Source organism: Hippichthys cyanospilos, chromosome 5 (genome assembly GCF_059441005.1).
Source record: "Hippichthys cyanospilos isolate Australia breed blue-spotted pipefish chromosome 5, RoL_Hcya_1.0, whole genome shotgun sequence".
NCBI lineage: Eukaryota > Metazoa > Chordata > Actinopteri > Syngnathiformes > Syngnathidae > Hippichthys > Hippichthys cyanospilos.
In genome coordinates, this window is record NC_142373.1 from 21,918,023 (window position 1) to 21,936,498 (window position 18,476).

The window sequence follows — 18,476 nt, forward strand, 5'->3', positions numbered from 1 at the left end:
TTTAATCCATACACATACGACAGCGTCTATTGAAATTATATGTGCATTTGTTTCATTCTAATGCCGCCGTAGCTGATTATGACTGGCCGCTGCGCTGGCGCGTGTGCGCGTGAGAGACATTAAAAGACCGACTAATAGCGCTTCCCCGGTGGATGTCTCCCTCTGGCCTCTATCAGGCGGGAGGGGGGGCGGAAGGGAAGGGCGGGGGCGGTGGTTGCGGGGGGCTGGGGGGAGGGGGGGCGGAAGCCAGCGGCACTCACGCTCCATTAGCGGACCCACTGCCGCGCCGCTCCGCCGGTAATTTGTGTAACGAGGTTGCAGCGAACCCGAGCAGCCCGGGCTTCGCCGAGTAATAGCCTCTCCTTCCCATCATCTCGCCGCTTTGCCGACCTTATTACGGATGCAGGCCGCGCCGCGCCGCGCCGCGCAGCGTCTCTCTCGCTCGCTTTCTCCCTCGCTCACTCTCTCACTCCGGCGTTACGTTTTACTCTGAAACCGCAGCGTCTTCAAGCGGACGGATGCGGTACTGCATGGGCCCGGCTGATTTCGCTCCCAAGGGCACGTGTCCAACTCGAGGCCTGAGGTCTTACATTTGGCTTGTCACGTCACTTTTTTTTTTTTTGTGGTCCAACTGATATATCGAGCACGTTTCCCTCCTACTAAATTCCTAATCAATGTAATTTGAGCAATGCCTTTATACTTAATTGTTAGATATTAACAGCTCAATTATTTGGAAGTACAGTATTTGAGGAAAATAAAACATGGTCACACTTTGAAAATAGTTTAAATTCTTCTTAAATTTTTTCTATTACTTTATTATGACATGACATCGTTCTTTATCATGCCACGTTCTGAAAATGACTCACAATTTTGACATGCAAATTTTAATATGCAGTTAATATAAATCAGAACTTTTCGATTATATTTTGCAATGCCCCTCCACCACGACATTATTATCTCTACAAGTTAAGTACACCTAAAACTGTATCCCTTTTAACATTAAAAAAGAAAAAAAAAGCAACATTAATCAACTTTCAATGACTGTCAACTGTTTTTTTTTTAAGTCTTTATACAGGTGACAGGTCAGTCTGAAACTAAAAAAAAAAGTGCATCAAAGTGCTCGAAATACATTTTTTGAAAAAAATTGCAACTATACTTCACATGGTAAAAACAAAGCCCTTTCCCTGAGGTCATCTGCCCCCCCAAATAAGTGCATTTTTACAGCAATAACCAAGCTTAAACAAACAATTGCATTTTGTCAGTTTATTGATAATAATAAGACCACTGATGGTGACATTGTCGATATTAGACAGTACGGTGTTTTTGAGTGTGCACGTGTGTGGTGAATCCGAGTGAAAGCTGAATGGCATTACAGTTTTTTTTGTTTTTTTTTTAGTATGTACAAGATAAAACATACATGTCCTCAAAGCAGGGTACAACAGCAAGTAATTTAAAAACAATCCACCATTAAATACCGAGTAAAAGTCAAGAGCTACAGAATAACAAGGAAATCACAGTCAAAAGATTGTTGACAAATAAAAAAAAAGGAAAAACAAATTGTTGAAGCTGTAATGCCAAACCCTACCAAAACTCTACATCAGAACGTCAGCATCTACCAGTTACTAGTCAGTAAATACTTGACAGCTAAATAGCAGATTAAACACAGCCAAATAGCATATTGCAATTAAACATTACATCATCATTATTAATATAAATTACATTTACAGTACATATCTACAGATATGATTATGATGATGATGATGATGCTGAAGGAAGTGGCGACTTGGTTATGCGCCACACACGACACTGTCACTCTGAGGATCAAAGTTCATCTGTAATCTAGAATTATACAACAAGCCGAAAGGTTTTCACTATAGGAGAGTAAAGTCAGAAGAATTCCCCCCAAAATAATGAGGACAGATTTATAATCATGTATAAGAACAAAGTTACAATTTTGGGAGAAAAAGGTGAGAATTTATGGGAATAATTTTAGATATTACAAAATACCATCAGAACAAAAAGCTATCTTTTTTTTTTAATTAAATATACATAATGAGAATTACTTTCTTGTTTTTAAAGAAAGTCAGAATTTTATGCGATAAAATCAGGTGCTTAAATTTGACAAACATGATATATATATATATATTTTAGGTAGTTATGATTTTGGGGAATAATCTACTATTTAAAGTTATATGATGACTAAACTGTCCTAAAAACAAAAATCAACATTACAATAACGATTGATGTGTAAAGTAAGCAGAGTAAGTTACATGAAAATTCACCAAATTACAAGACAAGAAGCAGAATTTTAAAGAATAAAAAAAGCAACATTCCATTAAGACATAATTATGAGAAAAAATGACACAAGTTAAGAGAAAAGGAGTAGTTTTTTTTAAACATGACAATAAGATTTTATTATGAATGAACTAATAAAAAAGAGAAAGAAAATGTCTGAATGTGTTGTTTCTTGGAATGAACTCACAAAGAAAAGTTGGACAAATACAAAAAAAACTTTCCAATACAAGAAAGTCAGAATTAAAAACAAAAAGATTTCCACAGATTAAATCATAATATTAAAATAAAAAGAGTGGATTCTGAATCAGTCTTTTAGCAGGGCTGGACTGACAATCTGGTATACAGGGCAAATGCCTGGTGGGCCGGAGTCTTTTGGGGCTGAAGCGATGCTATTTCATTCTTTCCCTCCAGTCTTCCCCAGGAGACTGGCCCACGATTTCGACTGAGAAACTCATAAATCCAGTTCCAATATAGACGGCAAACTGAACCAATTAACATCAGTGGCAGAACGATGTGAATATATTGCAACAAGTCAAAATGCCAGGACCAATTTTCTGTGGCAGTCCAGCCCTGCCCACTAGTGTGTCCCCTTCAATTATGGAGCCTTGATTCTTGAAAAGAAAAAAAAATACAACTTCATTCTTTCTAAATTCAAAAGGTAGCCTCGGAAATAATCCTCCCCTTCACCATGATATTATTTTTTTTCAAGTGTGGTCCTAACACTCAATCAGTTCCCCAGTGTCCACTGTCCACAAATTGAGTGGGAAAAAAAAGAAAGCAACAGTACCCTCTACTGTCTGCTAGCAGATTAGCTCGGTGTTTCGTTACGTCTCCTAAAAAATATACAGTCCAGTACCCGTATAAATGGTGACGTGAACACAAATTAAATACATCTATTAAAATACTGCGTCATCAAATTCCGCGTGTGCAAAAAGCGTTTAGTCAGTGCGAGCGGGACAATGTGTAGTGAGGCAAACGGAGCGTGAGTGGGAATTATGGTTACGTGAACCTACATGTTATACGTACACCATGTACAAATTACAGGCAGAGAGACGGAGGGAGGCAACTGAGCGCGTGTATAAGATTTAAGGAAAGAAAATACTCTCGTGTCTTTTTTATCTTCTCTTCTTTTCACTGAAAAGACAATAGAATTATTAATGACAAAGTAGACTTGCAAAGTGACAAAAGTACAGCCCATTCCCACCTGCCATGTCATGTCAACTACACCATCTCATACTGGTTGGCTGTGATGATCCTGGACAGACAGCAGGCCAGCAGCATGCCAATAAGCTGAAACACAGACAAAAAAAAGTTCAAGTACATATCTATCTATCTATCTATCTATCTATCTATCTATCTATCTATCTATCTATCTATCTATCTATCTATCTATCTATCTATCTATCTATCTATCTATCTATCCATCCATCCATCCATCCATCCATCCATCCATCCATCCATCCATCCATCCATCCATCCATCCATCCATCCATCCATCTATCTATATTCATTGTATTTCAATCGATGAAAATGTTTTCATTTCCATCATCTATTCCTTCCATGGATCAGTATAACAATAGAACAGAGCGAAAATAATAACAATAGTTTCACCAAGGTTGAAACTACAGTTTCTATTCCTGTTATTTTTTTGGATTAACTCATTCAATGCCAGGGACGTATTCTCACGTTTTTTTTTAAATCCAGACATTAAATCCCAGACACTTAAGTATCTGATCAATTCTTAAGTACTTTAAGGATATGAATTCAAATACTTAGGTACTAAATTGATACTTAAGTATCAATTTTATCAACATTACCTGTGAGAAGGCGATGCCAAAGGTGACGCCTGCGATGATGGCCATGTTGGTCTCCATGAATGAAGTGACCAGCTCGTAGCATCCCTGCGCGCACACAGACACAAACGCAACGAGACACACAACAGTTAAACATCCAACACTGGCCGAGGGTGTGCGTGATACCCAAGCGCAGCGCCGACCTGGTGATAAACTTTGCCGGGGGCCACAGTTGCGTTGCGGAGGTCGTCCGGCTTGCAGTCCGAGGAGTTGACACAGCAGCTGGCCGGAATGCCGTTAGACGGATAATAGATGCTGCCCAACCAACTGGTGTAGTTGTACACGCCGCAGCAGCGCAGCTGCAAACGTGCACGCACACAAAATGCAATAAAGCCTGAAAGTGTGTTTTGGGACAGTGTCTGGACATTCAATCACAGGTACAAATTTACAGATTCCTCCCCCCAAATATTAGAGTAAAGGAGGGTCTCAAAATAGTTTCCGGTTTGTATAAATAAATTAATAAATAAATGAATATTGTGATCAACAAATAAGTTCATGAAGTACCTGGGACGAAAGGTCAAAGACTCTTGAAGTAGAGGTAAAAATATATTTTGGGGATCGCATGAATGAATTATATGCAATACGTTTTCATTTAATCATCTAAAACATTTTTTTCCATTTACCTATGGGCACAGTGGTAGTGCTCAAAATGTGCAAAATGTCTGGCAGCGAATAGAATTTGTTTTAACAATCGATTAATCTGTCAATTATTATGGCAATGAATCGATGAATCTGATTCTTTAGTTTGAATTCTCATCCTTTTTTTCAAATAAGAGAGTACTGTATATCAGTTGACAGTGCAGTGACATAAATAAACAATGATTTAAATGCCAGAAAGTGACAACAGTTTTCTTCCCCCAAGCAAATGCAAACATATGCAAATGTTTTTCTTGTGATTCAACAAAAAGAAAAGACTCTTTACATGGAAGACTACATAAATGGGAGAATATTTACTGGTGAGAGGCTAAAATTCCGAGGATTTTAAAGTTGGTTTCAAAAAGATTAATTGATTATCAAATAAGATTATCGATTAATTAGATTTTTATCAATTATATGATTAATAAGCGCTGCAGCTCTTTCTAAATATTTTTGTAGAGATTGTAGAGACATAGATGTACGTTAGCATCTGCACTTTTATCTTGATTTGCAGGGAATTGTTTTAACCCTCTCCAGACAGACGTTGCAGATTTGCAAAAATGAATTGGAAATCCCCTAACTATCCCACACTTTTATTTTATGAGCTACTTTTTACTCAGACGTAAAAAAAAAGTACTAAAACTTAATTTGAGCCTGTGAAGGTTAATCGATTTCAAGCAAACACACTGAGCTGAGCTTAAAACTAAAAGAAAGTCCAATTATGCAGCTTTTGGAAAAGCCGAAAAGATAAAAGAGCAGTCTTCAGTATGTGAGGCTTACCCTGTGCTGCAGGTTGTCAACAGCGCGGCTCGCATCGTCCTCAGAGTTGTAGTTGAGGACCGCGTCGGTGTAAGTCCGGTGGAAGGTTCCCTTGATCTGCAACAAGTTTGCAGAAAAAAAACGAACAAAAACATCATCACAATACGAATTGCTTTGGAATGGAACTTCAAGGATTTGGTGCTGAAATGAGATGCACGCTGACCTCGTGGCGAAAGACAAATCCGCTAATCCCGGCAACCAATTCAGCGAGGAAGACCAGTGACAGAAACATGGCATACTGCACACAGGGAGGAAGAGCACGGCTGATAAACACATGCTGAACTTTGCAAGTACTCGTTGGCATTTTAGTTAGCTGGTTTGGTGACATCAAAATGTTGTTCTGCTATTTTGGGTGTAATTTCACTGTCGACCACTAGATGGAAGAATGATGTTTTGTATGTGTAAATCCAAACGGAGAATGACGAAAAGTAATATTTCTGTTTTTATCAAAGAGTGGGGCGTGCCCCCGCTTGGGGGTGGGGTTGTTGGGGGGGGGGGGGAGACCCTGGGGAAAAGGATTTGTTTTTGTCATGTCAGGTGTAATTGCAATAAAATAAGAATTTTCTTTTTTTGTTGTTGTTTTTTTTTAGTTTCAGGCACTTTAATGCACCTGGTTTTTTTTTTTCTGTTTTGCTGTAACCCGTAACACTGTGAAAATTAATTAACGGTTGTCGAAAGTTGATTATTATTGCTTTTTTTTTCTTTCGTTAGAAGGGATACAGGTTTAGGTATACTTATACCGTTTTTATTCATCTTATTTTTTTGTTTTATTTTGATACCATTTAGATAATTTTATTTTTAGTCAATGCCGGGGAATGCGCGAAAAGTTTTGTCTTTTCTAGGGGGGACTTGGCAAAATAAAACTGAGAAGCACTGTGTTAAGTCAAATGTGCATGAGTCGCGGGTCACAAAAAAAATATGACTCTGGGGTTCTATTTGAGCCATGAGTTTTACACTTGTGGTGTTTTTATAGCAGGTTTCACTAATAGCAGGGCTTGTCTCGAACATAACTCCTACGAACAAGGAGGAATGACTTGAATTCTCAAATTTAAAAAAAAAAAAAATGTTTTGAAACAAGGACACAACAGTTCTGGGGTTCTCTGCTCAAACTTTAGCTGTGATCTGTATGACCGTGTCACATAATGATAATGTGACCAATCTTTAAAGGTTTAAAGTTTATAGGTTTAAAGTTAATGCTATTTGACAGTATTAATGAGAAAGCATAATGCTCATTTGTGTTGTATTGTGTCATCATAAAAGATTTTCCCACCATATCCCACCAAATTGCCCCAAGGTGGCAAAATGCATCATGGGATACATGCTTTTCTGATGACCATCACCGCTTATTTAAGGCACTATAGACTCACGAATTCAAACAGCGTTCCAAAATGCAAACTCATGTACGATGAGTAGTACGCCTCCTACCAGCTTCAGCATCCATGGACTTCCTCTGCATGTGGCGAAGCATCCAAACAGGCCGAAAACCACAATGACGGTCCCGGTGCCGATAAGCACGTAGGGGGCATTGGTGGAGTTGTCGGCGATGAGCGAGATGTATGGTCCTAGCATCAGCTTGCCCCATACTCCCACTGCCAGCAGGATTGCGCCGGTGATCTGGAGGATGGCACAGGAAGAGGCATGTTAAAGCCTTCGTTCCCAAACTTTAGGGTGTCCATTATACATTTATCATAAAATAAAAATAAAAACTCACACGACACATTGCACAGCAACAAACAAAAATGTTTAGCCATACATGACGCAATGCTGATTTGTGCCAGCAAATTATTTACCCTAGTAGAATAGCCAGAATTCCGTGTCGCGTCTGCCGTCTAATACAATATAACAGTAATTAATAATTTTGTTTGTCTATAAGGTGGCTACAGATAGATAAACATAGTGATCTATCATGGCCCACAAAATAAATATTCCATACGTTACATGTGATGATACATGTGATGCAGTATGATTAAAGGACAATTTGATTGACCATTCTGGGGTTATTTTCTTCCACCGCATTCTCTCAGTAATTTGACCAAGGGATGGCACACTCCTGGTAGTGTGATAACAAAGTTGTTGTGTTATGCTGACATGTTGTCACTGTTAGAATAATTGTATGTAGGTAATCCTGTATTTGTTTCTGCAACATGCATATTGGTAGACTTTCTGTTGGAGTTGTTATGGCTCCTGCAGCTGTAATGAATCAGAAGCTTGACCAAATGAACAAATCACATGCATGACGACCTAATCACAGGCACGATGACCTAATGACCTTAATGGAACAGTACGGGGTTTGTCCCTATGTTCCTGGGAAAAAAAGATAGCAGTGATTGCATGGACTGATAGTATATAGACTTACACCTACGTCCCCCACGATAAGAAACTGTTATGTTGCTAATATCTCCCCTAATCTATCAGTATGCTTACTGAGTGGTTTTGTAACTGGGGCCAACCCTCATAAATAAAAGAAAGTATAGCCAGAATGAGATGAGATCATGAAATGAAATGTGAGAAGGTGCAGGTCTCTGTCCACTCTCCTCGCGAGAAAAGGTTTGTTGTCTTCCTTCTGGTTTGTTTATTAAATGTTCTAGGTCGCCTGAATTTGACAGTCATCATCTGGGTAAAATTTCAGCTACCTAATGTCTCCACACAATGCTTTCCCTTTGATTGAAATGCCTTTGACGTAAAGGATTGGACAAAATACCACACAAGGGTTACACTGGTGTTAATACAAGAATGATCTGAGCCATATTTGCGGTTTTATTATATTTTCATCCATCATTTACAGGCCTGTGCAGGAAGTGAACTATGAACCAACTACTAGTTGGTTCCCAAAATCAATCTGCTGATGAGATCCAAAGTATGAAAAAAAGTGTTTGTTTTTTTTTCATCTTCGACCAAGCATTTCAGATTTTTGGTTTCGGCCAAACATTTTCATTTCGGCGCATCAATACCTAATTTATTTTAATCTGCAACAATTTAATTAGATGTGATTCAATGCACACACATCTTTTAAATCCAAAGCAATTTTCCGGTTCAAATAGGTTTTTGTTACGCCCTTAATCATGGCATTTTAGTGTGCGGTGGCACCTTCGTTGGGATTCGGTAATCAATGTGTAAAATGGTGGCGTGAGCAGGAAAGGGAAGCGGCTTTTTATCCCAACTCCCTCTAGACGGGCAGCACGGAGGCGGATCAAGGTGGAACAAGAAAGGGGGGCAATTAGAGACGGGGGATGCGTTTATGCTGCGTGCAGGATAGCGATCACCTGCCTCGTGAATAACGGCGAAAGGGAATGGAGGCGCATCAGCGCATCAAAGGCGTCGCTTTGATCCGCCGCGAGACGCTTCCGCCTGTTGCGCCGTTCTTAGCATTTCAAATGAAGGCAGCGGATAAAAGAACGCCATTGTGCGAGGCAGCTGAATGAAGCGGCGGCGCGCGCGTCTCGGCTGGGAACGTCCCGGCAAGGGGCTGGAGGGTTGGGGGAAGGGGGGAGGGGGGAGGGGGGGGGGGTTGCCGCTGACAACGACGATGATCCGCCCCCGAGCGACGGCGGCCCGTCATCCTAAACCTTCCAAGAGCAGGCAGCTTGCCTTGCCGCTGTCAAGTCGCCTTGACAGCGGGACGTCTGTACAAAATGTCTCCCTCAAACCTCGGAGAGAGGGAGGAGAAAAAAAAAAAAACACAAAACAAGCTCCGATCTGGCAGAAAATGACTCGGCGACGCTGGAACGGTGGCAGGTCCTTTCCTGGGAATGCTTCCCTCTTGGCTGAAGGTCAAACAGGTCTTGGAAGCCACAAAAATGAGAGAGGAAAGTCTAATACGCAACTCAACCTATTAGGATTGATTTTCAGCTTATTCGAATAGCATAGGAGATATGATTAAAGTAACGTCATTAGTCCTAGCCATCATTTAATCTATATATTAACTGTACTGGTGAAGTATTAAGTAACGCTGTGAGTGTCATAAAAGTATTGAAAAACAACCAGCCTCTGGCAAAAAAAAGCCCATAATACATAATTGATTTTAAACAATCCTTTTATGATTTGGAATAATGAAAGCAACGTTGGTAATAAAACACCATTGAGTGCAAATAAAATAAGTAAAATATATCTCCGCATGGGGCGGCACGGTAGAAGACTGTTTAACACGTCCGCCTCACAGTTTAGGGGTTTAATTCTGTGTGGAGTTTGAATATTCTCCTCGTGCTCGCGTGGGTCTTCTACAGGCACTTCTGCATTCCAAAAACATGCATGCTAGGTGTATTGGACACACCAAATTGCCATTAGGTGTGAATGGCTGTTTGTCTCTGTGTGCCCTGCGATTGGCTGGCAACCAGTCCAGGGCGTCCCCCACCTACTGCCCCAAGATGGCTGGGATAGGCACTAGTAAGCTAGTGACCCTACTGAGAATAAGTGGCAACATGAAAATGGATTTCTCCACATTAACCTGGATGTACCACTTGCAATAAACTGAGGTTGTAAAGGCACCTGACGAAAAGGCAATGGTTATTTCTGGTTACTGTCTAAATTTGACAATTTTCTTCTTCACTGTCACTTATATTCATCAGTGGTGACATCATGTCTAGGTGAATTAAGTAAGATTTCCGACTGTGATCTAAATAGAAAGAAAAGTTATAAACTGTAGTAGGAATAAAACTAAAATAAAGTAAGACTACTCCGTTGTATGTATGTATGTATGTATGTATGTATGTATGTATGTATGTTGCTCATATTGTCAGACCATTTTTTTTTTAATTTTGTGTGGCCCGTGGTGAAATAAAATGCAAGTATAAATGTTTTTATTATGATAAGCTTTCTTACATTACAATAAATATATTACCCATTTAAAGTTATATATCATTATAACGTAATAAAAAGAATTTGACACATTTTAATGAAACAAATGCAGTTCAAAACATCATGTGAAAGCTCCGTCTGCTGGATAAAAGTGACTGTGTAGGATTTAGCGTCATCTAGCGGTGGATAGAATTATGCACACACGAGCTTACTACGACTATGTTACGTTCGGAAAGATCGCAGCAGTATCGCAGCAGAAAGATGGCGGCAAAAATGCTGTGGCGTGACCTACATAACATAATCAACAATTACAACCCCTATGATTTTTGTTTTTAAACTGTATGTTGATGTGATAGTGTAGTGGGTTAGAAATAATTCACCCACGGAACTTTGGTTGGAAAAAAAGGGGTTCCAGGGGGATAAATAATACAGAGAGACGAAAGAGCGGAGAGATATGTTCAGAGAGTTCCGAGAGGCGTGTGAGTTGTTGTCGAATGTCAATAAAAACACCGCTGTTACTATTCCCTTTGACTCCACCTCCAACTCTAAATACAATCCACTACAATAGAACATATTTTATGAAACGTCATTAATATTTAATATTTTTTTTTCTTTAAATGGATGAATTTTTTATTCACCACTAAATTCTACACACTGTCCCTTTGAAGAACGGAGCAGTAGTCTCACAAGATTTGCCTTTGGGGCCATTTGACTTCAGAGGGACTGCTATACTTCATTTCTAGGCAAACTAGTTTGTGCAGGTCAGCGCTCGCTGACACCATTTACACTTTTGCCCTATTGGCAGAGAGCGAAGGCAACCATTCGATGCCGGAGGTTGTTTTGAGCGTCGGCCTTCCGGCCTGCATGCTGGGAATCTGGCGAAACGATCTCCAAAAATAAGGGATCATTGCACTTCAATATCAGAGGGTCAAGGGTGAAAAAAACAAGCGTTTGTACAGCTGTTAAACAGCTACGCATGCATGTTTTCTTATCAACACACGTGTCCAGACAAGGACAATGACTTCCAGATGAGTGTTGACTTGATAAGACGATTAAAGGCTGCAGCCGGACAAAGCAAATTGCAACTAGACTCGTGAAATTACATTACTTATTTGTGCAACAGTTCCATTATTTTCCACATTGCTATTTAAAGTTATTTTTAGTGTTGTTTTTTGACAAAGTATATTAGAATTTTTGTCAAATTAAAGTGTAAAACCAAATAAAACGACTATTAAGGGAGTAAAATCATCTTGAAGACGACACGAGAAATGCATTGCAACGTGTGGTAAGATTTTACATTTACAAATCAATTTCTGAAAAGAAGCGTCTGTTTGAGGTATGGATACAATTCAAGTAGATTCAATTATTAGGGAAAAAAAGTTTCCACACTTATGTGAATGGCTGAGATCCTTTATGTGCTGCTGTAATGATTAACAGCAATATTCACATTTTAACTTTTTATTTCAGATGTATGCGTGAATAAAGTGAGGTTATTTTAGATTTTTGGACAAGTCTACCTATTTTTTCTATTTGCAAAAGGAAACACTTATTTGCAGAGCCCGAATGACATGGAGTTTTTAGGCAAATTAGGCTAGTTCTGTTATTTGGCAGAATAAAATCCAAATAGCCAATGAATCAGATGTTAAATTACAAAAAGTAATAAATAAATATTACTATTTATTTAAGTGGGATGCAGCACGGTGGAAGACTGGATAGCACGGCCGCCTCACGTGCGAGGGTCGTGGGCTAAATTCCGGCGCCGGTCTTCCTGTGTGGAGTTTGCACACACCACGCATGCATGGAAATATGGATTTTGCATTCTAAATGTAGTTCTTACGCTCTTTAAACATCCAGTGGAAAGACCTTAAACTAAACTTAAGTAAACCTACTTGCTCAAAATTATCCTAAAAAAAATATTATCACTCCCTTGGACTTGTAAATGATGCCTGGAAATGTAAGATAAAAACAAACACATAAAATGACCTCAACCAAGTTCTCTGCTTCCCGACAATACACCCGCGCCATCTCAAGGCAACTAAATGAACTGGATTATCAATTGCTTCAATAAATACTACTTTTGTAATGCATTACTCCCAACGCTGTATACTGGAAACTGCAAATGGGCCTTTTGGGATGTGTTTGTGAGTGGGAATGGTCGTTCGTCAATGTGTGCCCTGCTGACAGCTAGTTGAGGGTGTACCCCGCCTTCTGCCCCAAGACAGCTGAGATAGGCATCAGCAACCCCGCGACCATAGTGAAGACAAGCAGCTAAAAATGTGGATGGATAATGGATGGATTTTTAAGTGGACGGGATGACTGTGGCACAATGTCTATTTGCAGACAGACAGTATTTATGTTGTATTTGAGGAAAGCCAGCACTAACTAGGACCCATCCCACCCGGAATGTCCCATTTTCGACCTCAACGGGTTCTGGTAATGTAAACAACAGAGATGGTTGATAGGGAAGTTTTATTTTGCTTCAGTCCTCAAAAGCCATTTTGACCTCAAGCTTACCTTCCTTTCTAGCAATAAATCAAATAGAGGAGAATCAACGACGATGTATATAACACAATGTAAACCGTCTTCCATATATACAAGTCATATAGTCAGAGCAAATCACATTGCGTTAACTTACGTTATGCCGAGTATTTCTTTTCATGATGAAAAAAGAAAGACGTATTGGTTTCAACGCTTTTAAATTGTGGTTTACCATTCACAATGTGTGTCGCCATGGGGACGGCCATCATTGGGTGATGGCAGCTTGGCGGTCGGGGAAGTTGGAGTCCTTTTTTTCCCTGAATTCACAACTTAGACATTCTAGTTCAAGGGGGCGTCAGAGTGCTTTGTTCCAGTCGGAAGTAGGATAAGTCAGAGTTCCAACCTTCCCCGAACAAAACATTAGCGTTTTTTCGAGAGACTCTTTATGAACCAGACTGCGCTGCTGTTTTCGTTTAAAACAGCATTCTAAAGCTGATATACATGAATGAGCAATAGTGCCTTGAAAAAGGACTTGTCCTTTTCTAAAATTCAGATTCTTTTTGCACAGCTTCCCCAGATTAACGTTGATGTGCCAACACAAAAACTCAAGGATGGAAGTATAATGATATGGGTCTGCATTAAAACTTCAGGACCTGGATGACTTGATTGTTGGAACCAAGAGTTCTGCTCTTTTCAAGATAATCTCAAAGGACGATGTTCGGCCATCAGTTCATGACTTTAAGATGGTCCTCAATTGAATTCTGAATTCGATCGGCTATTCAAAAGTCACAAGCAAATCATCTTTTGAATGGCTTTTAACTCATTCAGTGCCATGTTGATCTGCTCGAATGCGGCTGGTGCTGAGAGCGCAGAATAAGCAAGTAATGCTTAGGAATGCATTAATGAAGGAAAATAACCATTTGGAGGGAGTTTGGCGTGAGAAATCAACAGTGCAACATGGTTCAAATCTCCAAAAAGGTGAACTCCTATGATACATGATACGGGCCCTTTAAGTCAACTGTATCTGTAACAATGTTACTAAGGACGAATTTTTTTGTATTCAGTAAAAAACAACAATCAATGAATTATTCATCAGCTGAATGTAGCCAATTTCCCATCCCTACAGACTTTGCATTAACGGCAAAGTCAAAGTCCGACGTGATGCAATGCACAATCTCAAGTTAACAAGAGGCACGGCGGCATGTGGATGTGTTTTCTCGCCATAACAAGTTTCATCTATAAATGGCGATTCTCCGAGGGGGCGCATCGTCTCTCTTGATGATGGCGCTCTCGCTGTTCTGTTTATGGCCTCGGTGATTGCAGATAAATTGTTTCCTGCTTCCTTTGCGCGCTGCACACAAGTGGCTTGTTGGGAGCGCTCATTTTCAAGGCCCAAAGGGAAATCAAGTCCGAGAGGATACGAGGGTTTCTCAACTTGTTATGGCGGCTTGTGAATTCCAAACAGCTTGGGAGCTGCGCACCCCCCACCTCCCTTCTCTCTCTCTGCCCAACCCCCGCTGGACTTTTGTTTGAAATTCAACGCCACGCTGGCCATCTCGGTCGGAGAGTTTAAAGGAGGTCAGCTTTCCTCCGTCCTAATAAAGAATCGGGAGGCGCGATGACAAAATGTTGCTGGCGAGAACAAGACGCAGCACCTGCTCCGTCTGCGCGAGACGTAAAACAAGCCCTGCTATTCACACCCGACACATTATTTGCAAGTCGATGACAGTGAAAAGCCAGGCCCGGCATGGGGGCCTCAAAAGCTGGCCCGGCCTCGACCTCCGGGGTTCGGAAAAACGAGCCACTGACAGCCATCTCTCGACGCGCGCGAAACCCGAAGCCGCCCATGTCTTGGCGCGCGAACGCCCGCCTCGACTAAATATAAAAGCTCGGTGACGCGGACACATGGCTGCGAGGAGGCCGGCGCGTCTCAGCCAAACTATGCTGAGGACAGTCTACTGCTTGTCATTGCTGGTAAAAGTCCTGCGTTCACTCTGTTGCTTGTGCTTACATCATACTTGCATAACACAAGTGGCCAGAAGAGAATTGCAACCACTAAAATTTTAAACAGCTAAAGAAAAAAAAATGTCCATTTTGTTCCTGCGTTAAACCCAACGGCAATTAGATGTGGTTTGCAAACATAATGTTGTAAATGAATGTTCCATATTTATTACATTGTTCAGAACTATGGACTGTTGCTACAGATCCAGATCTTCGTGCGAGTATGACTACTTACTACAGCTATAACAAGTCTGTTAATCCAGGTCAGGGGTCGACAACCTTTAACATTAAAAAACAAACAAATAAACAAAAAAAAAAAAACAACTCTCATGACCCTAGGGGCTTGCCTGTAATTCTGTTGTTTTGTATCCATTTTTTAGGCGTTTTAACGTAATTGCACTTATTTACTAATGCCGTCTAACTGCTTCTATGCAATGCGTGACTGCAATGCTGGTCTGCTATTGGTCAGCGTCTCCTCACGGAGATGCTGGTCTGCTATTGGTTGGCCTCACTCATTTCAAAATTGGGGAACGATAAAGCTTTGTTCTATCGTGAGTGGTTACAAAACCGTATTTATAGTGCATTTTACTGCTTAATTCAAAGTTGAATGGGTTAGCAAAGGGTCCCAAGACTGCTAGTGATGTTAAAGAGAAAAGTAAGAAGATGATTTATAAGGAAACGATGCTGGAGATAATCAAGAAATACGAAGCTAGCCTAGCCTAGGCTATCCTTACTACGGAATATGGGCATAACAAGCGGCACTCAAAGGTAAATAAATCCTTTCCATATTTTTTAATTTATGATGTTTTCTGATTGTATACATGTATATTATGTATACGTAGCACTGACTATACTATTTTGGGACCAATTTTCATAATGTTTTTATAATTATAATACATATATACTGTTTTTTATAACTTTATAATTCAATTTTTAATATGTATGTACAATTTGATGTTTTTACCTGGGGTCTAAACGCATGAGTTATTTAACATAGGTTTGGATTGCCCGCCATACGGTGAATTCACCTTACGAGTTCAACCGCAGAACGGAGGAATCTCGTAACACGGGGGCCCACTGTATATATATCAAAGGTATTTTTACGATAATGGGACGGGTATGTGGGTGGAAGTGGACTTACTGCTTACAGCAGCTTTTGTTCACTTTTGTTAGGTTTTCATTAAAAGAAGGAAACAGACGAACCAACGTCTGAATCCATCCGTGTTCACAAACAGGGGCATTAAGATGGGATTTATTCTATGTTACGAATTCTTCAAGTGCTCCAGTTTGTATTGTATCCGTGTTATCTTGTTTTGAAAAAAAAAATTGCTTTTAATCTGGAAGGCCAAAATCAAATAGTTTTTCTGCAATTCTTCAATTGCACTGTGCTTATTTGATAGATTTAGCACTACTATACTAGGTTCAGACCGAGTTTCAAAAGCTTTTGTTCGTTGTTTAGCAGGAGGTGCTTAGAGCAGGGAAGAGGGGCGCCTCCAACAGACAAAAACAAACAAACATTGCTAGACAATCTGGTTGATCGGAGGTTGTGTTATTACATTGTCGGCTATCTTCAAGTCAATACAATCACCAACCTCCTCACTTTTTTTTGTTTGGTCCGGGCAGCTATCGAAAGCTGGAAGCGTCGTTTATGACAGGGTCCCATAAACCAAAATAACACTATCTAACATTGTAACGTTGGAAACGCATCTGTAAAAACCCATGCTCGGTCTGACTGTAGCATTGTTCTAGGAGGACTGCATACTCCATGAGTCTTAGACGCAGAGGCAGGAAGTAATTCCAATCCGGCATTATAAAAACATGTTACGCCTACAAGCAATTAGTGAATGAGAATATGAACGTGAACATGCATATTAATGCAAATGAGAATGATTTTTAGTAAAAGACGACAAAGTGTCAGGCTGACTGACATCCATACTTAAGGTGAACTTGGTGTTAAAACACACTGTCGAATTAAATGGGTTATAACTGCACTTTATGAACTGAAAAAATATAGTGTGGTCAGTTTGTTTGTTTTTGTTCACTGCAAAACTGCACTTTGTCTCGTAATGTCTTGAAACCATTTGAATTTGAAGGTGTTTCCATATTTTTGACTTGTACTGAATTATCGAGAATCTAGTCAAACATTTTAACTTACACTCAGCCACACATACTTTGCCCGCATACCTTATCATACATATTTCATACATTTGGTCATATTCTGTATAAAACTAATCAATCTCGCCTGTTCATCTATTCTGCGCACGTCACATGAGTCACACATGCATCCATTCTCGCTTCCATGCTTTTTACATATGCGACTCACACACGGGGTCTTTCTTGCATGTCATATGTGTATATAGTGACATACATGCTGAATGTATTATTAGCCGCATGAGCGCTCCATGCACGTATCTATGGCAACGCGTTTCACATAAACGCATTCAGATGCAGGCTTCTGAGAGTAGAGTATGAGGATCCATTTGGCATCCTACATGCACGCACCCTTTTGAGCATGTCCCCAAAGTGCGACTGCGGCTTCGGGCACCAGGCTGGGCCCGCCACAAACGTCATTTGTTGACTTGAACGGTTGCGGTGATGACGTTTGTCGTCCGCGGGGCAGACCAGGCCACCACTGGGCGCCCAAATAATGGCGCAGCAAGTTCGACATCCATTCAAACATCAGCCGAACATCCGAGGAGCATTTCGACCGCCGAACAATCGGTGATGCGGTAGCTCTTAGCCGCCCCATTATCTTCATCATCATCATCGTCTCCATCATCATCATCATCATCTTCGTCATCGTCGCCACCAGCAGCGTTACGCACGCACATTAAAAATCCACACATCTATGGCCATTTGAGAAAAGGAGCGACTTACCCAAAAGACGAAGGAATAAACGATGAGGAGGGTTTTGAGGCAAGTGATAACCGGTTTGGTCTCCATGATGTCGCTACTGACGGCGGCGGAAACAAACACACTACTGCAGCAGGCACAGCGTCACGGGTGCGCTTCATCAGAGTGACCGCCAGGGGGGGGCCGCAGGCACACAACCCTTCACTGGAAAATGCACAATCGAACGCTTACTATTTTTGTTTTCTGATAAAGTATAGAATGTAATATTTAGACCGTAAGGAGGTGCTGCAGGGGCTGCATTTACCATTGTCCGTAGCTATGACAAATATCGACGCCTCCGGAGAAGCGTCACCCTCCGTGTAGTCATGGTCATGGGTCTTCCAACAGGACAACGATCCAAAACACACAGCCAAAAACACCCAAGAATGGCTGAGAGAAAAGCGTTGGACTATTCTAAAGTGGCCTTCCATGAGCCCGGATCTGAATCCCATTGAACATCTGTGGAAGGAGCTGAAACATGCCACTTGGAGAAGACACCCATCAAACCTGAGACAACTGGAGCAGTTTGCTCATGAGGAGTGGGCCAAAATACCTGTTGACAGCTGCAGAACGCTCATTGACAAATACAGAAATCGCTTGATTGCAGTGATTGCCTCAAAAGGTTGTGCAACAAAATATTAAGATATGGGTACCATCATTTTCGTCCAGGCCTGTTTCATTAGTTTGTTTTTTTAAATAATTATGTTA

The 18,476-nt window shown here is 40.6% G+C and overlaps 1 protein-coding gene across 1 annotated transcript; it reads right to left on the minus strand.

The window, feature by feature from the left end:
* Positions 1-1,248: 1,248 nt before the first annotated feature.
* On the minus strand, positions 1,249-17,905 carry tspan7 (tetraspanin 7). Its single transcript, XM_088414847.1, has 8 exons — positions 17,754-17,905; positions 7,029-7,217; positions 5,767-5,841; positions 5,565-5,660; positions 4,292-4,447; positions 4,113-4,196; positions 3,500-3,585; positions 1,249-3,429 (listed from the first exon to the last, which is right to left on the minus strand). The coding sequence occupies exons 1-7, from the start codon at positions 17,817-17,819 to the stop codon at positions 3,517-3,519; spliced, it is 735 nt and encodes a 244-aa protein (XP_088270973.1). The 5' UTR covers positions 17,820-17,905; the 3' UTR covers positions 1,249-3,429; positions 3,500-3,516.
* Between the last annotated feature and the right edge of the window lie 571 nt (positions 17,906-18,476).